A 27,317-nucleotide genomic window follows, 5' to 3' on the forward strand; every position below is an offset into this window, starting at 1 on the left:
GCCCTTGCTCCCAGGGACCCAGACCAAAGCTCCAGCCAGAACACAAAAGCACAGCTTGCCTCTGGCCCAGAGGCTCGGGTTTTCCACCCCTTGGAGTCAAGATACGGCAAGGAGGGATATCTGGAAAATCAGAAGTAGTATTCCTGTGCATCACTACAGAGACCCAGCTACATGGACTGTTTCATGCCAAAGATCAGCAGATGGCCAGGTCAATATTCCACAGTGGCAATTCTTGAAGCCCTTCTTCTCACCATTAACTTTGTCTCCATTAGGCTAAGGGTGGGCCAGTTACTTATTTCTTCTCAATCACTGCTACATGTTGGTAACACAGAGCATGCAGAACATGCAAAGCAATAAAGGCTGTATCACCTGCATGTACGCCCGGTACTATAAAGGCTCTGCGTGTCCTCTGCAAAGGCCTACACTGATAAATTAGAGCCAAGCAAAATATCTCACTAATGCAAGGGGAAAGAAAAAACAACCAGCAGCTGAGGGCTTTTGGGCAATTCTTTTACACACAACATTCCCCTCTAATATGAATAATGCTTCATAATTAGCAAACTTTCAGTAAAAGCCATGTAACTCAAAAGTACATGAACATCAAACAAGATGAGTAACATGAAATCAACACAATGGTTAACTTCAGGAAACAAGACACACTGATAAGCAACGAAAACCAAACACTATGCCTAAATCTGACCCAGACTTAGTGAACATATTGTGGACATTCCTGAGCACTGGGAAATGATAACCAGTAATACGTGCTAAACAAAAATAAATAAGGGAGCACATGCATTTTTATCTCCTCTAGAAATGTTCATAGAACCTGCTTATATACATCATTCTGTTTCAACCTCAAACAGATGTAGTTAATTAAATCAGAAACTACAAACAGGAAATTATACACCTCTAAAAACCACATGGTACACCTGTTAATAATGAACCAATTGAAAAGTAACCCTAGCAAAGAAATTTCTGACTTGCTTCTCCACAAAGAGCAGTTTAGGAAAACACTAAGATAATACAGTTTTTGGAGGATGTCATTGAACTATTAAGGTTGTTTTTCTGAGAGTAAGTATTTGAGATTAAGATGGCTTCCAGTAAAAAACAGAAATACAAAACTGTACTATTCTGTATTGTCTCTGTGTTTTGAAGTCTATGGTTCCTTAGGGACATGACTATATTTTAAATGAAAATGCTTCATTAAAAGAGTATAAAAATTGAGCAGCAGAGGACTTTAATTTTAAAGGACAGGTGTGACATGAATCTCCCACACTATTTGTTTACATAATGGCACTATTTTTTGAGTGGGCTAACATTGCCGTATCTGCCCTGAGGAACAGAGGGAAATTCAGCAGCTTTCAACATCATCTCAAAGTCAAAAGCAAAAGATCAGACACAGTGACTCTGCTGTGTGGGGCAGACGGCGGGGGAACATGGGCCCCGCAGCAAAGTCCACCGCAGGAAGATGCCATGTCCTTGGGCAACCACCTCCTTCAGCCCCCTGTGGTGGACCTGTGGCGCTGAACCAAGAACATTCAGCACTGGTGTAACAGTCTGTCAGTAACCTTTTGGAGCTGGGAAGAAGTTGGCAGCCTCTGTTTTGGTTCAGTAACTGTTTTTTGATAGCATGAGGAACTGCTTGTTTCTGTCAGAAGCATGGAGTTCCCTTCTTCCTCAAGATACCCCAATATTTTCCTGCCCCTACCCCACATCTTTGCTGAAGCACCCAGGACAAACATGTTTTTGCTGGCATTCCTTCCTTTAGGTGCCTAATTAAATAAATAAAGGTTTCCTAAAGAACCAAAATAATTTTAAAAAACATTCTCAACCTTCTCTGATGCCTCATCCCCTGATATATTACTGTTATTTTCAGATTTATCCAATACCTTGTCAATATGCTAGGAAAATTCAGTGATTTCATCTGTTACTGTTTGGCTACCCACAACATGTTTCCCCACACAACCATACGTTGCTGATGTTGAGCTCCTACTCACTCTGTAAACCTGCTGACTTCTTCCCCCTCTACAGAACAGAAACATTATCTTCACCTAGAGACCAACTCACAATTTCCCTGTGCAGTTCTCTTCAGAACGGTTATGTCTACCAAAGATAGGAGTTTCCACCGGGAAAAGGAAACTACTGCATAGTAGCAGGAGATGCTACATATGCTTTTTAGCTAAAACACCTTCATCAAGTATTTTTTGTAGTAAAAGCATACAGGGCTTGCTTTATTAATAGCCACCTATTAAAACTGTATTGACAGTAAAATCCCTACTAAGCTGCTACAGAAAAAATTACTCAAAGATCTGCTACCTACAAAGTAGCACTCACTTCACTATGATTTTGCTTGAAGTGATTTTTATTTTTTTTCTTTTTGCTTTCCTGTTCAGTGAACTTGAGACAGTAATTTTTAAAGAAGTGCAACGAAATGCATTAAACACAGGCCCTTCCTAGCTGGTGTTCTCCAGTTACAGAGCAAATAGTGCAGAACACTAGCAGAGCTGCGCAAAAACTAAGCCCTCCAGGAATTCTCTTCCTCATTAATAACTGCAAAGAGGTAAGAGAAATGCATCGGTCCCACACTATATCCCTTATTTAGTGATAAATTTTGTGCCTACAAGGATTCATAACTCACTAAAAGTTTGACTATTGCTTTTACAATTAAGATGTGTAAATATTTTTGCAAATGTCTGTGTACCTCAAGTATCCCACATACAGAGAATCCTTAAAAACTAAAACTGGATTCTGTTGGTTTGGGGTTTTTTTTAGGTTTTTACATAGGTTCTGCTGTAGCAATAAAAATTAGGTTGTGTCAAATAGCTACGTACCCTGAAAATGGCAACTTCTGATTTTAAAGCACTCAAATCTGAGTTCAAAACATACCTCCTAACAAGAATTTCCCTCAGGAAAAAGGAATTTGAAGACTCTTAGAACATACTCAACATACTTAAAACTGCCACTGCAGATAAGTTAGCCTACATTACTTTACCTGAAGTGTGTTTTTCAATTAACACCAGCATCTTTTAGTTTTACATTCTGACAGAATTCTGCTTGTTTATAAAATCTGTACATTTAAAAACGTGCAACCTTACTGTAATCACGTGTACAATTTTGGCAAAACCAGACATTAACCCTCAACCTATAAAGTATTTAGGAAGTACAGGCCTTCCATATTAAACCAGCCTCCATCTTTAAATCATGGAATGTTACATACGTAAAACTAAAATTGCTTCAGCAAGCAGTAGAAGCAGAAAGGTTAGTTAGTCTAGGATTCATGCAATAATGATAGATTAATTTATATTTAATTCCCCCAAATGCAATTTAATTTTAAGTAGTTTGGCTAGCTGTACACTCAATTTTTTGTTATTATATAAAATGCTTCATTCCATCCATCATTAAAAAAGGCAATGAAAACTTTGTTTTAATGGATAATAGTAGTAGCAACAACATATAATTAGATGCTAAACCAGGATGCTTAACCACAGTGGGTTAAATTGATCCTCAAATATAATTTAACTGAAGTAAATAGAGTTACACCAAAGGTGGTTTTTCGACATGAGTAGGTTTAAACTAATCATTATATTTAGACAGGTTTCACCTAGAAAGCTGTGGCAGCGGCCTTGGGATTTTTAGCTGCCTCCAACTGAAGCAGCGCACAAGTATCATCTATTATAATCAAGCAGGCATCTTTCTCAAAATCTAATTTCTGCTTTTTCAGGGTACAGTGAGCTTTTCATGTCTCATTTTTCATGGTATCTATGTTAGTACAATGCACAATTTGCAGGGAGTAAATGCCATAGCAAACAACAGTAATAACTGATGAGTCATTTCTATTACCTGCAGCAAGAGCAACTGCTATCGCCTGTTGATTTGCGGCGCACAGGATCTGGACGCCCAGCGCGAGGTGCGGGCAGGTCTGTCTCACCGCAGCACTGATGACTGTCATTGCTGCTGTTACTTCAGGCCCAGGACACACCGTGTAAGGAAGATCATGCATGTTTTCTACTATTAAGCCATCCTGCGGAGATTATTATAAAGAAATATGATTAAACTGGGAAAAAAAGGGACTTAAAAAATATGGCAAGTTTACCACCACACTTGTTTGTGTTAAAAGACACACGAGTTTAAAGGTTTTCCTTCAAAGGAAGGATTATCTACAGTAAATTGTGTTGATGCATCCAGCCACTTATAAAAGTGCTTTCATCACCAGCATGGTATTTGCAGGGAAATCATAAAGAGAAATAAATGTGATTTTAATTATACATTCATCAATTTGGTTTCCTTTGATCCATCCTAAAATGTGAACTATAGGCGAATGAGTTAAATCTTATACCTCATTAAAAACAGTGTAAAGTCAAACTTCAATTATCCAAGTGGAATATAGGATATTGAGTATGTTTGGATAACAGAGGATCTAGAGATAATCATGGCAATTTTCAATTCAATTAATGTCAGAAAATGTGTTATTTTGGATAAAAAAAGGAATTTTTTGTTTGACTATTATTGTGCCTATTTGCAGTGTGCCTAATACCACAGTATTAACTATTGATATTTCTCCCATTCCGGAGATTACTTGAAGAAATTCCAGAATTACTTGAAGAAAGATATTACTATTTATTATCTACTATACATCTCACTCCTCATGGACATACTCTTAGCAAACAATGGAGTGGTGATAAAATACTCTGCCAATATAATTTACGTGCTGTATTGAAAATCTTTGTACATTATCCGGTACCTTGTACTTTTCCGATTGTTGTATAGTATATACCAGGAAGTTTTCAGCACCTGCAAATCGTGTAATTTTATCAAGGACTAATAACGAGTAAAAGTATAGCCTTGAAACACATTTTCAAGCCTGATGTTTTGCATTTGCAGTGAGAATGTTAAAAGAAGCTAGAAATTTCTCACTGGCTTCAATCTAAAAATACAAAAAGTTTAACAGACAAATCAATTGTATGTATAGAAAATAAATTCTGCTCTCTCTGGAGTTTTATCACACATCTTAATCCTTTAAAATGAGAACTTGACAATTGAAAGATACTGTAACTGAACCAGAATAGAAAGAAGAACATTTTTTTAGGGAAAAAAAATACAACTAGAGATTAAAAAAGAAGTTTTGTTAATAATAACATAGAGAATCAGAAAGAGGGTTAAAAAAAAAGGTTTCCTTTTAAAAAAATTTTCATATGTAACGCTTCTTTAATCTTTGTTGTAGTGTAGAAGCCCTTTCGGCAGTAAAAGATAAGACAGTATATAAAATGCAGTCAGCATTTAATGGCTGAATTACAGGCTAAGGCACAGACATCATAACGGCACACCGAACACGGAGGATGGGGAAAACTGAGAATGGAAATAATCCAGTGGAACAATACGGTCAGTCCAAGCACACAACCCACATAGGTTCAGCGCACCCAGGTACAGCTGCCCTCACCAAATGACTTACAGCGGAGTACGTAAATACACAAAACACGTAATACCTTAAAAACAAAAGGACACAACCTATTCATGGAAAAAGCGATCTAATATTACGAGCACCCAACATTAGACTATTTGGTGCCATTCATCAGCTTATTTAATTACAGAATTCCAGTCCAAGAAAAACTCAGCTAGGCAAAGGAAAACCAGACATGAAACTAACCAAAACATCTGTCCTTGATTTTGTTTCTACATCCAACTCAACATGTAATTTAAATTCAACGTATAATTTAACATCCACACGGAGGTAGGCATATGACAAAAACGACAGTCAGTCCTCAGAAAACCCACAGCATTTTCAGAAACTAAAAAAATCACAAAATTTCAGTTGGTTTCTCTGGAATGAGGTCAGAGCTGTCCCAACAAATGTGAACTGACCAAACGGTCTTGTACCTCAGGAGGCACAACCACCGCATCTTTTATGGTACCAACAGAAAGAGAAATCCTTTTGCCTTACATTAGGTCAGTCTAAGCAAAAATGTAGGGTTGGTCAGTAGTAGCATGTGGCAAAAAGATTGATATAGAACTGTAATATTTTAACAGAAACTCAAAAAATGCAACGAACCTTCAAAACCAGGTAATTCCTTGAGGCCACAAAACCTGGAAGCCCTTGGTCCTTGGCTCAAGAATGCTCTACTTAGCAGACTTCACCAAAAACGGGGTATCTGGGAAGCTCCAAGCTTATCATAAGGGCAAGGAATTAGGATCCACAAACCAGAAGCTCCAGGCCTTCAGGGAGTCAAGAATCAACTTCAATTGGACACGCATGAAGAAACGCATCTGGGAATGGGACTTGAGATGCTCAGCTCCTGAAGAGCCATGCTAGCAGCTGAAAAAAGCAGAATAGGCTGACAGAATTCCACAGTGAAACTGGGCTTTCCGTGAGTTGCTACTACTTTGACGGCTCAGGATTTGCATAAAGCAAATTATTCCATGAGATATATCAATGAATTAATTTTGAAATTCACTTAAAACCCTAGCCATATTACTGTGCATAAAAAGTATCAGAATTCTAGTTTAAAATGCAGGCATGTGGGAGGATTCCAACATTTCTCTTCTGCCTTAAACTTAGCATATTCACTTCTCAGCAGTTGTCTCTTCCTACGGCCTCAAGGTCCACGGTTACAGTGAGTATTTTTGGTATTACTTTAATAATGTTTTATTCTTTTGGTACCATCTGATAGATTAGGTTCTTTTGCGTATTATGTTTTGTTTAATTAAAAAAGAACAACATATGTTCTATGATACAGAGAGCTGAACTACAGATGCATTAATTCAAAGCTTTCTTTCATATTTTATATAAAAATATAACACCACAGATTTCTGGGCTTACTGAATTGATATGTATATAAAACAGACTTCAGTGCTATCAGACAGCTAATTAAAATGGTGGAAAGAAAACAGTTATGGTAAATTAAAGTTCTTAGAACTTAAGCTTATAATTTAGAAGTCTATGGGAACAGCTACTGTATTACATCATCCAAAGCAGAATTTATTTGGATGGCATGAGATAAAACTATAGCAAATACCTTCTGTGTTCCTTTTCCATTGAAAATTAAGATGATTTAAGTGTTGCTTACATATAATAGCCTTATTATAAGTAATTCTCAAACAATATATTTCCTCGTTGCTTTGAATGACTTCTGAAGTGCTGCATATGTGCGAAGTGCCTCTTGTATCACAATTAGCTACTAGAAAATAGGTCATTTAAATAGCTCCCTTATTATATAGAAAAATAATTTCCTTAGCTTTATTCCACTTACAGAAATGATCTCTTAAAACACTTCAGCTGCACAGACACACACATCACAGCAGAAAAGCCTTCAAACTAGTCACAAAGCCATACACACAACAGGTATAGCAATCATACAAGCTTTAACTCCTTACCTACCTAACATAAGTTTTACCTAGGGCATTTTAACTCCAATATTCCTCCTAACAGAAAACCTTTACCTACAAGCACATACATACTAATACAAACATTCGCAAGTCTAAACAACTATTCCTTCCTACAAGAAGGAAAGAGGAGTTTGTACCACCCCCATTATTATATAGGCTCAGGTATACACTAAGACAGTTGCAGTCTTTCCCACCACCACAATCATGTGTTCCATATAAAGGAAATCAGGTGCTTTTGTAGAGCATTTATTTGCTGCATCTGGACACAGCTTCCTAGCAATTCCTTCAAAAACCCCACCTCCAGCACAAGAGGCTACTGCCTTAATAGAGGTAAGTAGATCTCTTGTGTTTTCTTGTGTATACCATAGGAGGCAGCTGTGGGGAGATCTGCTATTTTATTCTACTGTGATATAGTTAAGATTTTAAATATTAACCTCTGTAGTCCAAGGGATAACTGCCTATGTGTTTCTATACAGAAATACTGGTTTGTTCTGTCTCAACTGTTATGAAACTCTTTAAGTAATTTGAATTCAAATTGTCATTCTTGTTATAAGAGTTATGAGCTTGAAACTTTTCATTAAAAAACCCAACAATATAAACCACATACTAGTAACTCCTTTTCCAAGTACAGAGACAAAAGAAGGGTCAGGAGAACGAGAATAGCAATAAATGTATCTCCAGAGACACCATTAATAACACAAAATTTTAGGTTTGCTTTTCTTATAAGAAGCACCATAATATTTGCAATTTAATGTAGTGTTGTAATTTTGGGTGGTCTCTTTTAAGAAGTATCTATATCTCTAACTGTCTCTAATGTGAGGTAACGGCAATTGGTAGTAAAGTGTTCTATATCACAGAAATTAAAGGGAGCTTGTGCTTTATTTTCTGGCTACGAAGTAAGCATCACTCGGGCTGAACGCAATGAATAAAAGTTAACTTGAATATATATGTTTCACTCTTCTTAAACAAAAGCAGATACAGATTAGAGAGATCATAATGCCTCATAGCTTGCTGCTTACAAAATCTTGTCTAGGGAATTTCATTGTTTAGAAATATACAAGTACAAAGCATATACATTTTGAGCACAGATGGCTTCCTAACTGAGCACTCACTTGTTTTCATTACAGTGCTCTAATATAACAAATCTTTCATATTATGTTAGGCTGCTAATGTGCCAGACAAGTCACCTTCTTTGGAATATGCTGGGTTTTACTTCCAAGTGCAATGCATATTGAATGAGTGAGACCATATACTTCATTTTTAAATGTTAACACCAATTAAAGTAACGAGACAATATGTAAACATCTAGTAGCAACAAGATGGTTACGTATCATCTTAAGGGCTACTTGTAGGCAGCATTTGGAAATTCTGTTAGTAGAAACATCTGTGGAAAAAACCTTTATGTTTCTGGTTCTCTTTCACAAGAAAAACAGACAGATTCAGAGTTTGTTTGGGGTACTGAGGAGGAAACCCAAATATATTCCCATTATAGAAGCAGGATAGTTACTTTGGAAGATTAGGTATCTCTGTGCAAAAGCCAGGAAACTCATGAAGTATCTCTCATGTGAACTTGCATTTCTCTCAAAGTACCAGGAAAAAACCTAAACAAGTGAACTGCAGAAAGTGTTAGGCAACCATATCAATACTTAGGGAAGCTCTCCTGATTATCTTTGACCTTTATGGCATTAATAAAGGATTTGTTATATTGCTATTAACACTATTGTGTACAGATCTTCAGAATGAATATGGGTGTGAAATGTATACTGATGTTCTTGTGACTTCTACAGGAATTAGACTAAGCATAACTTTACGCCCTGAATTTGTCCAAATCTATAGAGAAATGACACAGATGATATGAATGCAGTATCTGGGAGGTAGGTTTAAACATGTATTTCAGTTCAGAGACTGCAATGCAGTAGGAGAGAAGGTAAACCAGTCAAACTGGAATAGCAGAATTTAACAACTGTTGAAAAGACAAAGTAAACCCTAAATCAAAAATTTTTGTGCTAGTACTGATTTTTAAAGCTTGTCTTAAAACTGTTCTAGCTTTGTGCATGTCGGCAGTGAATGTAACTGCTTCTATATCCCCCCTCACCTTTAGGCATATTTGGCATTTTCTCCCTGCTGCTGAAGATTTCAATGTATAATTAGTCTGTAAGGGAAATGTATAAACAAGCACTGGAATGTGGGGCAATGGTTTTACAGACCACTTGTGTAACCACTTCCGCTAACACAGGAAGACAAAAGACTAGTACTTGTCACTCTCCTGATGCAGATCAAATTATGTTATACCTCATGTTGGTACTGTAACTGTAAAGGCAAAAGACAAAGTCACAGTACAGAACACAGAGCTATTGTGCGCCCCTTCTTTCAATGGGGATGAAAAGGAATAAAAGTTACTCATTCTGTACAACTTGCAGTTAGATTATTCTAACTGGGTGGACATCTTGCACATGCTCATCTGGTTCATAGGCACTGAAGCCTGCCTCTGTAAACATCATTCTTCCACACTGCTGTTTAGCCTTTCAACAGTTCTGTTCTCAGGATTTTTTCCTAATTTAGCCTTACTAGTGCTCTGCCCATAACCTACTTGGCATGACTCGCCTTGCATTTTGACCCTGGCCTTCTACAACTTAAGACTAAGCTCTCATATTCATCTGTAAAGTATCATTCCAATTTATGCCATTAAAAAGGTTTCAGCTGGCTTGCTGTTAAAGTTTTGCAGCAAACAGCAGCTCAAAGCAATGACTACTTGTTCTTAGGACATTGTCAAACCTTGGACATTAGGATGCCACCTTACCATGCCAGAAAATGTACATAATGCTGTAGGTAGGGCAAAGAAAAAGCACATCAACACCTGAAGACAAGGTCCAATGAAGTGTTTAAAACATATCTGACCTTTCAAAAGGACATACACGCTGTTAAAATCTACTGAGCTACGAAGATTACTACACTACTCTAGGTCCAACGGCAATTCAGTCAGTAGTGCTGCCTCTTCTTGCCTCTGGCTGAGACTGGCCTTTTGGGCCTTCTCTGGATGGGCAAAGCAGGCATGCCTGCTGCCGGGGGGCTTGGATAGAGGGGCTAAAAAGGGCAGAAAAGAAAGGGCCTAAGCTTTTATTTTTTTTAGTCCCTGAATAATCTGTGCTGTTTTGGTACAAACACAAATGTGGGGTAATCCTGCACCCTGTGGTTGTGACAGGTATATATGCAGTGCCTCAGCTGTGCACATGGCATTCCTCTACAACTTCATGAAACCAGAGTGTTCTACAGAGCTAAAAATACACTGGCTTGTCAGACTGGATGATGAAGAATTCTACAGCCAGATACCTAAGATGACAGCAAACATTCCTGTTGCAGTCAACTTTCCTCCTCCAACCCCCCCTGCCCTTAAACTGACTTGATGCTTTAGAAACTGTTGGTAATCCAACTTGAGCAACTTGAATAGGATGGTTTGTATCTTAAGCTTTGTCAATTGTTTTAGGTGCATATGATACCTATTTTGGGTCTTGTAATCTAGAAGGCCTACTTCCTATGTTGAAATAAAAGATGTGGAGTTAAACACCTTCCTAAACTGTGTGGTTTAAGATGCTTTTGCTGAGCTATAGACTCTGTTTAAACTATTGGCTATGCAGAAGCAGGTTTGTGTGAATGCTGCCATAGGAAGAAGGAAACAAAAAAAAACTTACAACTCCAGCATCCTTGTAAGTTTCTGCCTCTTGACAAGCTTGATCAATGATCTGGGTCAATGGAAGAGAACTTCTCGGTGTCCCTGCAAGAATAATGCTGCTTACCCCAGGGCATGCACAAACCAAAACGACATACAGTAATAGCCTTCAGGTAGGATAATGATGGGGGCTGGCATACTGAAATAAGGAGAGACAGGGTACACTTGCGAAAAGGCTGCTGCACTTCCTTGTGCCATGCCTTAGTGGGACCACTTTCCGTAGCTGAAGTTGAGAGATCTCTGCTATAACCACTCAGCTCCTAAGTAATGCATAAACCTGAAGAATATTTGCTAATCTCTTATTGCACTGGGTCTGCTCTTGGCTTGTTATTCCTGTACTTGTTATGGTTTATCCTGCATTAGCAATGCTCTGTGCAATACAACCTATAGCAAGGCCGACCTCTATAGCTGCAGAATAACGATGGTAAACAGCAGCCAATTCGAAATTAGTTAAAGCCGTGTTAAACTCTGATGTGCGAGGCTGACTGGGCCTGGTCTTCGGTGTAAGTGCCGCGCAGAGGCGCGAACACACGTGGGTTTTGCTGGAGTTCCGGGAGTTTCCCTTAAGATCAACTCCAAGGTGTCCCGCCGAGGGGCGGCACAGGGCCCGGCAGGGTGCGGGGCCGCCTGCCCGCGGGGGCCGCCGCCGCGCCTGGGAACGCGGCCTGGCCGGGCGCCAGCGGCACGGCACGGGGAGGCGCAGCCGCAGCCGGGCCGCGGGGGAGGCGGCTGCGGCGGCCGGGCAGGAGCGTCCCCACCAGTCGCTTCGGGACCCGCCGGATCCCCGCCCGACACCCGCCGTGCCCGCTGGCGCACCTGCCGGGCCGCTGCCCCGCAAACACGGCGCGGCCCCCGCCTCCCAGCGTCTCCTGCCCCCTTCGCCTCCGGGAAGGGCAGAGGCCCGGCCTCGAGGGGCCCGCGGGGGCGGCCGAAGGGACGGGCTCCCGGGGACCGCAGCCGGGCTGAGGGCGCGGGCGGCAGAGCCCGGCCCCCGCCGCCGCTTACCTGGCAGCGCTGCCACGTGCACCACCCCGACGACCGCCGCCCTCAGCCGCCCGAGCAGCCCGGGCGGCCGCATGGCACCGCGGGCGGGGAGCGAGCCGGGGGCGGCACGGCGGGGCGGGCCCCGGCCGGCCATGGCGGCGGCCCACCCTCCCGCCGCGGACAGGCCGGGCCCGTTCCCGCTAGCGGGCGGGGCGGCCCCTCCCCTGCTCCCCGCCCCCTCCCCTGCTCCCCGCCCCCTCACCTCAGCTCACCCCGGCGGCGTCCACCTGCCGGTGGCGCCGCTTCCGCGTCCGCGCCCCCGGCCCCGCCCCCGGCCCCGCCCCGCCGGCCCCGGCGCGGGGTCCCGCGCCCCGCCGCGCCCTGCCCCGCCGCCCCGCGGCCCGCCCGCAGCGCCCCGCCGCGCCCCCCGCAGACCCCGCCCCGGCCGGGCGCCGGCGCTGCGCGCGGGGCCACGTGTGCGGGCGGGCGGGCGGGAGGCGGCCCCGCGCCGCGCGTTTAAATGTCCCGCTCGGCGCGGCCCGCGCTGTGCGCAGGGACGGGAGCGGCCGCGCCGTGAGGCAGGAGGCGCCCAGCGGAGCCCGCCCGCACCGCGCTCCCGCCCTGCCCCCGCGCCCTGCTAGCGCCGCCGGGCGCCCGCCCGCCCTCACCCCCCTCGCCGCCGGGAAGGGCCGGGGCGGCCGGCGAGTGCTCGGGCGGGGGCCGGCGGGCACCCGTGCCGCCTCCCGGGGTGCCTGGCCGCGGGGCGGGGGGAGCCGGCGGGCCGGCCCGGGGCTGCGGCCGCCCTTTCCGCGCCGTGCGCCCGCGCCTCCGCCGCCCTTTGTGGGGGCTGGGGCCCGGGCCTGCTCGGCCGCTCCCCGCACGGCGCCGCGCTCGGCTCGGCCCGGCCCAGGCGGGCACCATGCGCCGGGAGAGGTGAGTCCGCCCGCCCCGCCGTGCGCCGGGCCCTGCAGGCCGAGGTCTCCGCCGGGCGCCCCCGCGGAGGCTCCGCGCCGGCCGGGCTCACCCAGCTTCCCCTCTCTTGGCAGCGACTGCGCGGAGGAGAAGGCGCCCGCCAGGGGGGACGGGGGCGCGGAGGGCGCCATGCGGACCCGCAAGAGGAAAGCTGATGTGGCCACGGTGAGTGCGGGCCCGGCCCTGCCGCCCCACCCGGGTGCCCGCCCCGGCCTGCGGGCCCTCGCCTGCTTTTGTGGGGGGCTGGGGGCCATGTGGCAGGCGGGCCGCAGTGGGGCTTCGCTCCCGGGGGACCCCGGCCTCTCGCCCTGCAGTCTGTGCTCCTGGAATTATCTGCTGCTTTCTGTAGTTCTTGCAGGATCCTGATGAAGAGGTCGCCAAAATGGAGATGACCAGGAAAAAGCAGTATGAAACCCAGGTAACGGATCTGGCTTTAGCGTGTCCTCCTGCAATCTCACTTCACCCTGTCGCTTGTGCAGTACCTTGTTACTGCGAGCGTGGTGCGGCATGCACCGCTGCCATGTGCGGTGTAGCAATGGGCGAGGGGGACTATCGGCCCTGGCTGGTGAGGCGTGCCAGACACGTCCGTTCATACAGGTTGCTGTGGAGTCTTTGCAAGAGATGAGGCCTGTGTTGGTCTAAAACATTACATTAATACTTAAGGCTCTTCGGCTGTCCTGGGATTGCAGGGGGGCACCTTACAAAAGCCTTAATATCTGTTCAGGCCTGCACAGTGGGACTCTGCATTGACCTCTCTAGAGAGTTGCAAGAGCACTGTCACGTGCTTACGTGCCGTACCTTGCAGGCCGAAGCACAAAACACTTGAGCGTGTGAGCAGGATGGTCTCGAGTTGGCTCTCTTTGCAGCCGTATCTCTACTTGTATGTCACCTGGCAAAAAGGAAGGATCCCACTTTCCTTCCATCGTCGGCTCCGTTCCCATTGGCACGGGCCATTATCGCACTAACAGTAAGGAGTTTCTGATTGGAACTTTGAAGTTTATACTAGATGTTAATGGGGTAGCGAAATAGGCTTAATTTCTCCGCAGAGCAAAGGGATAGTTTCTGTAAAGTTACCTGTGGAAATCAGGCCTACGGTGGAGGTTGGTGGTGACCGTTGCCAGTTGTCTGTGAGACGTTTATCTGAGTTATGAAGTGAAAAGTAGCTTTAGTTGTGTCTTCTAGCTCCCTTGGTTCCCGTTCTGTAATCTTCAAAACTAAGATGTTGGTATCTATGTTGGCTGCTACATTGATGCATGGTATTGGAAGCGTGATGCTTTTGTACACTGAGGTGCCCACTCTAAATAAAGCAGAGTAGCCTGTTTTTTGAAATAGGTTTATTCCCCTTTCTTTCTGCATGCATGCACACATGCTCGCTCAGTCACTGTCACTAGGACTTCAGCCCATTAATGCACAGGCAGGGTGATACTTAAGCTGCAAAAGTCATGGTCAGGGAGTACAGACCATACTCATTTGGTACGCAAGGCTATGCATAATGTGGCACATCTAACCAGAAGTGGCAGCTGGAAGTTCTAAGACTAAAGTGCTACCATAACAGATGGGCATCATTGTTTGGAATGGCCTCTGCTTGTTGCAACTGCGTATACTAGTTATCAGTCAACATATTAAGCAGGGCTCAAATGGTGAGCATTTAATGAGGGGATCTCTCCTTCCCTTCTGTCTTTCTTTTGTGCAGTATATTAAACTAATTTCTCACTTCTGACAAGGAAGAGCTGCCTGTCCTTCACCAGTGCTTTCTCCTTCACCAAAAGATTCATTCTCTTTGAGCTGAGCGAGGGCTTCTTATGCATGTTTGTTGCATAATAATAGGGTATTGTTAAAAAACCCTCAACAGGGACTCAATTTGACCTCCTTCCAGAAAGGCACTGGAAAGAAACTTGAAATATATTTTGTGTACGTTGACCTTCAACTTTGAAAGTAAAGACAATCCCATTTTGTGTTCTTGTTTGTGCTCCTGGCCTGATAGCCATTCAGTGTTACTTCAGGAATGATACATAAGTTAAGATTTAGGTAACTTGGGCAGTAGGCATCCGAAATACGTGCTTGGGAATCTTTCCGTTTAAGCTTAGGATACTGGTAGGATTTGGCTCTTTGATTCTGTGAGCCATAATTAAAATGGGTACCTGTGTATCCCTCCCTACATAGGGAAGGGTTTTTGTTGTGACAAAGTAGCCAGATTGTTACAGATCTGGTTAAAAAAGCTAACATTTGGCTGCACAGCAGCAGCTCTTCAGTCTATGGTGTGACACAAGCTATTCTCTGATATAAATTGCCATGGGCCACTAATGAGATTATGTTTACGGTTCCAGCAGCAGTATAGCAGGCTTGTATGATAGCCAGTGAGATAGTTATTCTGTTGAGGCACAACAATTCTAAAATGCAAGTAGCTATAAATCCACTGCAGCCTATACCACATGACTTCTACATTAAATAAATTGTTTACTGACACTAGTTTATACACAAGGCAAAATATAGTCTCATCCCACTTTACGGCATCTTCATAGTCAATTCATTAGTTTGCTTCTGTTGAACATAAGGCCTGAGTTCTTAATTAGGATGCCATTACCTTTTATGTGATGAAAGGGTGGCTATATCATCAGGTTTGTGACAGCAGAATATTGCATAAATTCTGTGTTTGATTTCAGAGAACTGGCACTGCTGTAATTCTGCTAGCAATTCTCATATTAATTCTGGTGGCTTTCTGTGGACAGATACAGTTCTGAGGCTCCCTGTCAAACAAAATTCATTTAACTGGAGTCATCCGTGCAACCGTGATAGAAATTACATGTCTATGTCCATCTAGAGTGGAGAATTGAACCTAGAAGTTAGTTTCTTTAGATGAAACTAGTGTTTTCAGGTGAAAAGAAGACTGAGTAAACTCAGGAAAGAGTTTTGATCAATTTCTCACTAGACATTTTTCTCGGATTTGGTCTTACTGTTGTCAAAAATCTTTGCCTAACTGGTTTGAAAATATCCTCAAAAAGGTTTCATTGACCAGTCTAGGGTTATCTTTGGAAGATCCAATTTAAAAAAAAAAAAAAAGAACCTCCCCCAGTAACAGCTTACAAGTCTTTGGACAAACAGGTAAAGGATGTAAACTATATGCAGGTTGAGAGCTTGACTTGGCCCTAATCTGGGGCAGGACAATATTCAGCCTCTTCAGAAAATTAGAAGTAGTAGAAGCTACGACGCTATGCAGAAAGAATTGGAACAACTTAATAACATGAGTTGCTCTTCCCTCTCCTATCTTATTAATTCTGGAATCCCTATCTAATGGCAAAAAAAATCCCCTATACTTCAAACTAATGCTTCCTGTATGTGAAAAATGCCTAGAATTATTAATCTTACTATTTCTGATGGACACACTGAGGCTGCAGTCCAGTAGCTGGTACAGATGTGTGTCTGTTACAGGGCACTGCTTTTCAGGATGAGGCACAGGCCTGTCCCACCCCTGTTCCTCTACCTTTGATATCCATGCTGAACATCCGCTGGCCTTGTTGTTTGAATGCAGTTCTAGGTCACTTTTTTCCTCTGCTGCCCTCCTTGCCCTGGGTCTGTGGAAGCCTGACCTGGTGTCTTTCAGCTCACATCATGATGCATGAGTGCGTTGGCAGCTTATGTTCTTAGGTGTGGATGCTTCACTGAAGGCTCTGCGCGGCCAGTAACACCAGTGGTCACTACCTTTTCCAGTTTGTCTGGCCTGTATGCCTGTGAAGGATGTTCAATAGATCCATTTAAATGAACGTTTGATATATCAGTGAATGACTGTGCTGCAGAAGTCTAAGGCATGGGAGCATCTGAGCTTTTAAAAAAAAACCCACCTCTGAACTCCTGGGTTTCTTTGGAGCTGCATGGGCTTGACTGCTGTGACTGACTCCAGTCACCTACCTTCTGTCCTTCTTTCTCCTAACAAGCCTTCTAGTGTCCTGAGTTCAGTTTCTCCAGTCTGTATCTAGCTCTCTGGTCTAAGAGAGAGATCTGTATCTCTGACCACCTGTCCCTATTCCTTCCTGTATCTGGGGTATTAGCAGCGGGTGTCACCAGGCTCTCTTGCTGGGCTCTATATAGATTTCAAGAGGTAGTTTTCCCCACTGATTTCTGGCTTGCAATCTACTTCAGCTCCTATTTGCTTCAGAAGCCCAGGACTGTAGGATTTCCTCCATTAGGCTGCACAGATTCTCTGTAACATCTGTCGCTTTTTGGCAGCTCCCTGCTTTTGGGTTAGCTCTGCGCAAGCCCAAAGGAAGCTCTTCATGGTTTCCTCACACCCTCCCCACCTTAAACTGTTTCTTCTTTCAGCGGTGGCTCCTGTTTCCTTACTGTTACAGTGTAATGTAATGCAGTTTCTTAATCTTGTTTCTCAGTTTTGGTTGAATGTCTTGCTAAATCTGCTTTAAAGACTCAAGGGTCTGGTTAATATGCTCATACCCTCAACCAAAATCCGTGCCAGAGCTATGGTGTTCCCTTACCTATGCTAATTCAGACTCCTGTCTCCCTTCCCGATAGCCTCTTTCGTTTGAGGGCTTTGCGCATTTGTTTCCTTCTTGTTTCTAACTAAGCTGTATGTTTTCCTGTTGCTTGCATCTTTTCCCCAGTTGTCTTGGTGAACAACATTATCTAGTAAAAAACTGTGTTTTCACTTCTCAAAACACCTAAGAGGGTCTTAACTTTTGATTGATATTTCCTTACAGAACATTGCAGGTGGTGAAATCTCTTAAATCAATAGTAATTGTTGCTGCCGCGTAGTATGTGGGGTATCTACTTTGAGAGCTCTGTGGAGCAGATCCCTTGTCCTTCAGAAGCTGCTGGTGTAATAGGCACCTTTAAATACATATTACATATAACCTTACTGCTTTTCTGTTGGTTTGCTGATTAACTGATAAGACAGCACTTCTCCAAAGGCTGTCGGCAGCTGGGCTTGCTGTGCTGTTTGCAAGACAAAGTATGACTAAAGTCTAGTTTTGAGGGTGGGCAAAAATTAACTTGGAGCAAGGCTGATGTGGCCCTTTCATTCAAGCTTTCAGTTTAAGGAATCTTAATTTTTAAGATAAAGATACTATTCAATCTTTTTGCCTTCCCCCACCCAAATTAAATTGTGGCATGGCTGGATATGTTAGCTCTGCTAGATTTGCACGTACAACTCCAAGAAGAAAAAATACCCACCAATGTGTCAGTACCTCAAAGTACAAAGCAGTCTTAGCCGTGAGGCAACTGTGAAATGTGCTTTTTGTTTCACCAAGTCAGTGGTTTCTGTTTCTGAAGGTGGTGCTTGGAGGCAGCCATTTTGCTGGAAAGTGATGTCATTTGTAGCAAGGACAGGGCAAAAATCAGATGTGGAAGCTTATTTGCAAGAGGCAAAATTTCATGTAGAGCATTTTACTTGTTAGCACCTAATGATGCTTCTGATTATTTTTTCTTAAGCACATTAGGGATCTTGTTAGGGAGTTCAGCCCTTTTAGCGGTGCAGAACAGGTCATTTTGCAGCGAGATGACTTGACTTCACTGTTAGGCAGAAATGCCAATTTTTAATTTGTTTAGGCATGATTACATGGGGCTGGTTTGTATTCTACCACAAAATAAAACCGTAGTATTTTCCTGGGGAGCTGTGTGAAATGTACACCAAGATACTGTTTAACGGAATTAGGGAGGAGAAAAGTAAACCTAAACTTTGGTCCAATAAAAGTAAAAGAATACAACAGGTGAAGCATCAGATGTCTGATGTTTGCACACCTTGACAAAATTCTGTATATGAAATGGTCAACTTTATAGTTTAGTGGCAATTGCTTAACATGCACTTGCTTTATTCTGAAAATAATTGGATTATAAGTGCTTTGTATTTTCATTTTAGCACTGCTAGATGGATGAGTAAGAAAACCTCTTTCAACTACTATCTTGCCATGTTCATGGTCAGGGGTGCTTTGCATGGAACCGTGACTTCAAGTGTTCCATCTACACATTCCTTACCCGAAATCCTGATACTGTATTTGGGCTTTAAAGTTCTGTCTGATTATTCTGTACCTGAAGACAAGCATATCTTGGTAAAACCAAAATGCAACGTGACAATAGGAGACCCTGACTTGGATATTCTTACATGAAACAGTTGTGTTCCTTCAAAAGGAGAACAGGGTAAATGTTCTTTGGCTTTAGCTGCAAACTTTGTCTACTGGGAAAATAAATAAGCAACACCCTTCTACTAAGCACTAGGGGCCATACCTCAACTGCTGTGTCCAGTTCTGGGTTTCCCAGTACAAGAGACACTTGAAAAGACTGGAAAGAGTCCATCAAAGGTCCACTAAGATGGTTAAGGGGCCAGAGCATCTCTCCTATAAGCAGGGACTGTTTAGCCTGGAGAAAAGAAAGCTTGAGGAGATTGTGTCAATTTTGTAGAAATATCTGGAGGGAGGATGTGAAGAAAACGGAGCCAGGCTCTTTTCAGTGATGGGACAAGATGCAATGGGCACAAACTGAAGCATAGGAGGGTCCATCTCAACATTAGGAAATGCTTTTTTAGTGTGAGGGTGACCAAGCAGTGACACATGTTGCCCAGTGAGGTTGTGGAGTCTCCATTCTTAAAGATACTGAAAAGCAATCTGGACACGGTCCTGGGCAACTGGTTCCAGGTGGCCCTGCTTAAGCAGGGGGCTTAGACAAAACAACCTGCAGAGGTCCCTTCCCATCTCAATGATTCTGTGATGCTGTGCAGTTGAAAGAGGTAATAATGAGTTTTTTCATAGTTTCTTGCCAATGTCTTGTCTTCTATTTACAGCTAAAATGATTATTTAGAAAGGTGCAATGTAAAATCTTGTATTTCATTTAATAGCCATCCTGGAATAATGTTCACAAAAATGCCCATATGCTGATTCCTACGCCAGATAAAGATGATGATCCAGTTGGTGTTGATTACTCTCACTTCATACATCTAAGTATTGTGCCAACTAGAGCTTCACCACTACCAGTTCTAGGGTAAGTGTGCCTTTTTGCCTCTGCTTGTCTGCCTTCCTTTGGTCTTATGATTTGAGACTAAGCATATTGATCTGTCTTAGCTGGGCAAACAGAGAAGACGTGTGGAAAAACATGATAAACAAAGAAGAGACATACGTGAGGGATAAACTTTATATGCAAAAGCACCCTCTCCTGCAACCTAAAATGAGAACAATCCTTCTAGACTGGCTGATGGAGGTAAGCTTCGCTGTGCTTGTGGGTATTACAAGTGTGCTTTTGTTGAGGTGTACTAATAACTGTCATGAGTACACTTCATGATCTTTGCGTGGCCCATATAGCACTAAACACTCATCTTCATCTTAAAAAGTTTTGTCAATGAATGGCACCAAACTTAAAAAAAACTATAATGGATTGAGTTGATGGTGTACAAACTGACGATATATTCTGTTATTCATTTAGATTGATAGTGGATAATAACCAGTTTGTCTCTAAAGCTCCATGGGGTAAGCTTTTTAAGGTCACATTGCAGACAAAAGCTGCAGAAATGATTATGAAAGTCACTGAAGGAAGGTGTGGTGGCTTAGAGATCAGATGCATCTCAAAACTTCTCTCTCTGTAATTGGCATGTAGAATGTACTACAAGCTGTCATCTTGTATGTGAGGTTTTTTTGCTCTTTGGATGACTTGGTGGCATAGTCTCTGTTCTTAATTTTAAAGTATTTGTGAGAATTTTCTATTTTAAGGTGTTGGAATAATGCATCTTTGCAAAAATGAGGAACTGATGTTCTGACATTGTTAGAACATGTGCTTGCATTTCCTAAAAGTTTCCTAAAAGGGTTTTTACTCTGATCTCTTTTTTTTTTTTTTTTTTTTTTGCGGGGGGGGGGGGGGGGTATTGTTACTATAGTGGCAGTCATCTTGTGTCAAAGGAAACTGTTTAATTCATGCTCTTAGTTAACATGTTACTTTCACAATAGCAGTGAAGCAGAAAGCCAATATGAATTTTATGTCTGGCTCTTTTTATTTTTTTGCATACATCTGTAGCATCTGGTTTTGACTCTATAACATTGTTCTTGACCTTTGTAATCTCTGATGTCTCTCCAGGTTTGCGAAGTCTACAAGCTTCATAGAGAAACTTTTTATTTAGCACAAGATTTCTTTGATCGGTTTATGGCAACACAACAGAATGTTGTAAAAACACTATTGCAGCTTATTGGTATCTCTTCTTTATTCATAGCAGCAAAGCTTGAGGTAAGTATCTCTAGCTTTACTTAAACATAAAAATGTGAATGGATAGGCAGCACACTTACTGTACACTAGATGCATTTTGGTAAGCTTTATGGAGTTTGCTATGACTTTTCAGCTGGGAGACAGAAAAAAAGATCCTTTTTTCTCTTCAAAATTCCTCCTTTTTCTGTTTTTGGGTGGGTTTTTTTAGAAGTGGCTAAAATTAAGACTAGCTAACATCACAGTGTATACCTTTAATTTTAAAAAGATAAGTGGTTTTGGTGCTAGAATAAATCTAAACTTTGTAATTGCAGTTGCCAAATGAGTGTTTCACTGGCTGTTTTACACAGAGACCACTTGTTGCAATTCTGTTGTCAGTGGAGTCCCTACTGGATGATAGTCTGAGCTATTCTTTATTTACTGGAACAAATTGAACTATTAAAGTACATAGTGCTTTTTAAGTTCTTACTGTTTGAGGGCTATTATTCTTCAATCTGTTCTTCTCAAGCAAGGGATAAAAGGCCTTTTCTTTAGGATGTATAAAAAAATCTTGATGTCAAATTATGGTACCATCTTAGTGCTGCTGTAGTCAAACATAATGCATGTTGTACTGATCTATCAAAAGTGAAAGGCGAAGGCTATGAGCAGGAAGATTGAACAAGAAACTTGTGTATATTAAAGGCAGAGGATAACACCATGAGTTAGGATAGGGGGGGTTGGTTCTTTTTCTTTTCCCTTCTATTTTGAAATGCTGAGGTAGTGGTGAGTTGTAGTTTGTTTTGGTTTTTTAAGCCTGTGAGACTAGTTACAACCTCTTCCACAAATTAAATATTCGATCTTGTATCTTTCAGGAAATTTACCCACCAAAGTTGCACCAGTTTGCCTATGTTACAGATGGAGCTTGTACAGAAGATGAAATCCTCAGTATGGAATTGATCATTATGAAGGTAATATTTCAAAGTGGACTCGGTTCTACTTCAGTTTTTAAAAACATACAGCATAATCGGACTAAAAGCAGAGAGCCTCAGTTAATCTTACGTGCTGCTCAGAGGCACAATTTCTCTTTCTAATTAGAAAACAGCGTTCTCTAGGTAACAAGTGAATTAAAGCATCCACCACAAAGCATTACAAAATGAATTGTTCCCCCACCTTATCAGCAGGAAGAGGTATAGGATTAGATTTGCTTGTTTCAAGGATGCCTTGACCAACTGGAATTCCAGCTTCTGACTCTGAGTAACTAAAGTTGCATCGTTTAAGTTAAGAACTTTTTATTAATACTGAAGTCTCATGCATGTCTACTCTTGCAGGCTCTTAATTGGAACTTAAATCCACTGACTGTTATATCGTGGCTGAACATTTACATGCAAGTTGCATATTTAAATGAGCTTTATGAGGTATTGCTGCCACAATATCCACAGCAAATATTTGTACAAATAGCAGAGGTAAGACTGTTTTCTCTCCTCAAATGCTGTTTCACCTGGAAAAAAGTATTCTTGTGACGGAAACGTCTGTTGTCTTGTAGCTCTTGGATCTCTGTGTGCTGGATATTGGCTGCTTGGAATATACATATGGAGTACTTGCAGCTTCTGCTTTGTATCACTTCTCCTCATCTGAGTTGATGCAGAAAGTTTCAGGTATTGGCATTTATAAACTAAGTTTAATGTGTTTACAAATGTTAAGTCTTCATTCAGGCAGATAAGCATATGTCTTGTCTTGCAGGTTATGAATGGTGTGAGATAGAGGAATGTGTAAAATGGATGGTTCCATTTGCAATGGCTATAAGGGAAGTAGGAAGCTCCAAACTCAAACACTTTAGAGGTATAGCTCCTGAAGACTTGCACAATATACAGACGCACATAAACAGCTTGGATTTGCTGGTACGTATGTGCGTAATGAAGACACGTCTGTCTGTAAAATCTCTGAAGTCTTGTTTCTTTGGTTAGAACATGCAGTAAACTTAAGCAAAGCATTATCAGAGTGCGACTGAGTATATTCAGATGATAAAAGGTGTAAAGTTCTTGGGACAGCCTTGTCTTGGGCCTGACTTGTTCAGTATTTAGTTTGAGGTGATTGTGACTTAAGCCTCTCATCTCAAACAGCAAATAATTACTCAAGAAATCAGAAGCATCTCTCTACCCTTTGGGATACTTCAAATACCTTTTGTTAGACCTCTCTGTATAGGAAATACAGGTAATACAACCTTGTCTGGTAAAAAAGAAAGTGAAGACTGATCACTTGAGTGATCTTATGGGACTGTTATGTTACAGTGGGAGTTGACAAGAAGTTGAGCAAGAGTGTTTTTTAGCATGAGAAACATGCAAAGGATCAAAATCTTGTCCAACAAATTGTAGTTCATCTAAGCTATCGGGGGTGGGTGGGTGTGTTTTATTTATTTAGGTGGTTTAATTGCAGTAGAAGTTACAGCTCTTCCTCTTCAGTTGCTTCTGAGTTTTGCTTACTTGAGGATACAAGTACCATAATGCTGATCATCAGATCCCAAAAGTTAATACTGATCTCTTGGAGTTCACTAACTATTGTGTACTGCATGATTTATCAGTTACTGCTGGGGAGTTGGATACAGAGATGTATTTCTATATCGGCAATCTATCAAGTTATAGAACACTGAATTACGTTGATCTGTTGCATAGATGTACCAAAGTAAAGAGATTATTTTTTCTTCTCCTTTTCCTATGCTTTCAGGACAAAGCTCAAGCAAAACAAGCCATGTTGGCTGAGCAAAATAGGACTTCACCTTTCCCAACTGGTGTCCTTACACCACCACAGAGTAGTAAGAAACAGTCTTCTGGACTGAAGCCAATATAACTTTAGAAACTGTTGACAGACAGTTTTGCTGAAGTGCCTGTTCTGCTGGTTCTAACTCCTGCTCCATTATGGAAATGCTGCCAGTGAAGTTCATAAGCTTTTATGGAATCTGAAAAGGAAACCTTACTTTTTTCGTGACAGAAGAATTTTTCTATTTGAAATATTTTTATTGAACATTAAAGTATTTTTAAAGAAATGGATCAAGTACACCAGCCACTTAAAAGAACACCGAAGAGTGCTCCAAATGCTGCTATGGAGGGTGATGCTTGATGTGATCAACTGTTCAGAAAAAGGGCTTGAAGTTTAGGTTAGTTACTGTGCCTATTTGTCCTTTGGATAATCTGCAGTCATACTGTCCGCTGTTGACAAATGGGTAAAGTGTGCTGTGGAAGACAACATTTCAAAGCCTCTTTTTCAAATGGTTGGCTTACAACTTGATGCCTTTTTAAAACCTCTTTATTGTAAATGCTGCTATGTCTCTGTGTATCCATTTTTAATAAAAATGCTGTCTAAGACAGCTGGTTTTATGTATATTCCTATTTTTCTTTTAATTATGGTCAGCTAAGGTTTTTCAGCCTGTGACCACTAGCAGTGTGGGAGTTGGGGATGAATTATGTAGTAACTATTGCTTTATTTATTTACCACTACTGGCTTATGGATTGGAACTTTCTTTTTGGATACCAAGATGAAATTGTCATGTTGGGCTACGTGGATTTCCTTAGGCAGATGCAGCTGGCTAGGGAAGAGATAATAAACATGGCAAGTACATGGGGAATCCCTCCACAACACATTTCCTAATGATCAGCGTATTGGGAAATTCTTGAGTGAGTCTGATTGTCAGGCTTAATAGCAAGAAGTGATCAGTAGGGAAACCCTGCCTTTTCATCAAAACATCATCATTTAAACATTGGGATTCTGGCATAGTAATTTGACAATTAATCATCTGTGCAAAATTGAACTCTGGAGTGGTGTGTGCCTTTACAGGAGTTGTCCTTGACCTTTGCAAAGTCTGAGAACTTGTGAAGTCATAGTAAGGAGTTTTCTGGAAAGTCATGGTTCTGGGGAAAGGGGGAACAGAAATAAATGTAAAAAATGGTTGCTTGTTTTTCTTATGATGTTCACTTTGAAGGACTGTTCAACAACACTGAAAACTTTTCTGAGACTACGAGGATTCATCGTGTCCTCCTGCAGATAACTTAAATGCTACAACACTTATTTCAGGAAGCTCCTACTCTGCTGTTGGTAAATTTTTCTAAACAGTGAAGCTTTTCCCAGCAAGGCAGTGTGTTTGTGTTTTGGATTTTTTTTAAGTTATTCTCCCTTTTGCTTTTCCCTGACCCAGTATTCTGATAAATGTTAAAAGCTTTAATGTAATAAAAACAGCTATGGTAACTAATGGTAAGCAAATTATTTGGTGCTTCTGGCTTTTTTTTTTTTCTTCCCTTGTAGTGGATGGTTATGAGTTTTGTGCTAACAAAATAAGTATAAATGTTAGCTGAACAAGTTTGCTGGTGCCAGTTCAGAGAGGTTTTAATCTGAGAACTGCATGTCCTAGACAAAGGAATGTTATATTTGCATCTTACTGAAAAGGTTTGTAACATTGGAGGAATTGTCAAGGCACACTTTAGTACTTTGTCCTTAAATTTAAAACACAAAACAGGAGCGGGGGACACAGAACAGTAACCTTCCTGGAAGATAATCTCTAGGCTCAATTCCTAAATTGCCAGCCAAGCTTCAGTACTACTCCTTTTGCTGTTACTTTTCAGTATTTAAGTATGTGTTTCATCTGTTTCCAAAAAAAAAAAGCAACCCTGAAATTGTAGCTGGCCTCTTATAAACAAGGATTACATTTTCTTTATGACTCTTAACTGTTCAAGAAAATGTTCTGTAATTCTAGATATGAAGAATTCTAACTTTCAGTTTAAGCTAAATATGACATTATAGTTAATGCTTATTTGAGAGTGGATGCAGGTGTTCCATGTGTTCTTTGGGCTGTGTGGGAAACCTGTATCTGAAAAAGATAGATATATATATATATCTGTGAATGAAACTGTTCAGATAGCAGGCCTCTTTCTAAATTGGATCTCTGTTTCAGATGGTAATCCTGCTAATTTTATAACTCCCTGCCCCCAGAAGTTTAACCTTGATTTCGATGGGAAGCAGTCTGTTCAGAGCACGGAGATGGCGGCTTGGCAGCTTTGCAGGTAGGAACGCAATCATGTGCCAGAGGTGCGGTACTTTCCAGCAGGGGTGATTTTAAAAGCTATTTTCTTACTTTCTCATTTTTCTCTCATGCTTCAAGCATCTTTGTTTCTGGTTGTCTTGTGACATGTGGATGCTTCTGTCTCAGTGTGCTGTCTTTCTAGGGTAGCTTGAAAAAATTACGCACTGATTGCCACAGGTTGAAAACCATTTTAGGGAGGAATGGTGCAGCTGATTTTAAGGAAGATAGTTGTCCTTATTGGAAAAAATAATTAAAAACCAAAACAAAACCAAGAGAGAATTGCCTCCGTATTTCTTTGCCTGAGGATGCCATTCTAAATTCTCTCTGGTCCTGGACCGACCTGGAGGCAGATTGATGGCAGGTGGGGAGAAGCAAGTGGGCAGTTCTGCCTGGCTAGGGAAGAGATAAAGGTGTCATGTGTTTACAAGGGGGCTGAAGGTGTAATACCAAATTTGAGTTCCCGCAAGCTGCTTCTGATTCTAAGCAGGTTACCTGCGAGGTGGGAAGGGCAGCCCCAGAGCAATGGGTGAGGCCGCTGTCCTCGGCACGGGAGCGTGGGGACCCCCAGAAAGCAGTTTAGCTTAGCTGGGCATTGCTGCATGCTCCTCAACTGGGAACTCTCTCCCTTTAATAGCTACAGACCAGCATAAAGCGTGCTGCAAGGTAAATTGAACTCTGTGGTAACCCAGGTGGCATATGATTATCTTCCTCCTCCCAAAAAGTTTGTCATAACCATGTATCGACACCTCACCTTGGTCTGAAAGCTGGGGGCATCAGAGAAAATCTGAACACGACAAATCCAGTGCTGGTTTTGTATTCCAGCTGCTCTAAGGTTGGATGTTGGCAGCGGCTGTGGCTGGGTTGGAGGGAGCTGGGGCCTGGGGGTGGGCTTGGCGAGGTGGAGCGCCGGGGAGCAGAAAGGGTGAGGATGCGGAGGTCCGCACTGGGTCTGCCAGATGCTGAGCTGCTGAGAATGCTGTCGTCATCTCACAGCAGCTCGTAGAACCAGCTCTGCGTAGC

General features: G+C 42.3%; 2 protein-coding genes across 5 annotated transcripts in view; one reads left to right on the forward strand and one right to left on the reverse strand.

The window, feature by feature from the left end:
* LOC129734132 (uncharacterized protein F13E9.13, mitochondrial-like) overlaps nt 1–12,306 on the reverse strand; it is a 54,106-nt gene extending 41,800 nt beyond the window's left edge. For 2 of the 4 annotated variants that reach the window (XM_055726291.1, XM_055726290.1), the window contains exons 1-3: nt 12,113–12,303; nt 11,070–11,152; nt 3,841–4,021 (exon numbers count right to left, since the gene is read on the reverse strand). In XM_055726291.1, the coding sequence (XP_055582266.1) occupies nt 3,841–4,021; nt 11,070–11,152; nt 12,113–12,245 (397 nt within the window). In that variant the 5' untranslated portion in view covers nt 12,246–12,303. Of the gene's footprint in view, nt 1–3,840; nt 4,022–11,069; nt 11,153–12,112 lie in introns of all 4 variants that reach the window. The other 2 variants (XR_008735053.1, XM_055726289.1) reach the window with 2 other exon arrangements.
* A 243-nt stretch (nt 12,307–12,549) lies between these two features.
* Nucleotides 12,550–24,604, forward strand: CCNE1 (cyclin E1). Its single transcript, XM_055726292.1, has 11 exons — nt 12,550–13,024; nt 13,138–13,228; nt 13,413–13,481; nt 19,902–20,044; nt 20,125–20,260; nt 21,128–21,274; nt 22,102–22,197; nt 22,558–22,692; nt 22,773–22,884; nt 22,970–23,127; nt 23,951–24,604. The coding sequence occupies exons 1-11, from the start codon at nt 13,011–13,013 to the stop codon at nt 24,071–24,073; spliced, it is 1,224 nt and encodes a 407-aa protein (XP_055582267.1). The 5' UTR covers nt 12,550–13,010; the 3' UTR covers nt 24,074–24,604.
* Nucleotides 24,605–27,317: the final 2,713 nt, after the last annotated feature.

Source organism: Falco cherrug, chromosome 14 (assembly GCF_023634085.1).
Source record: "Falco cherrug isolate bFalChe1 chromosome 14, bFalChe1.pri, whole genome shotgun sequence".
NCBI classification, from domain to species: Eukaryota; Metazoa; Chordata; class Aves; order Falconiformes; family Falconidae; genus Falco; species Falco cherrug.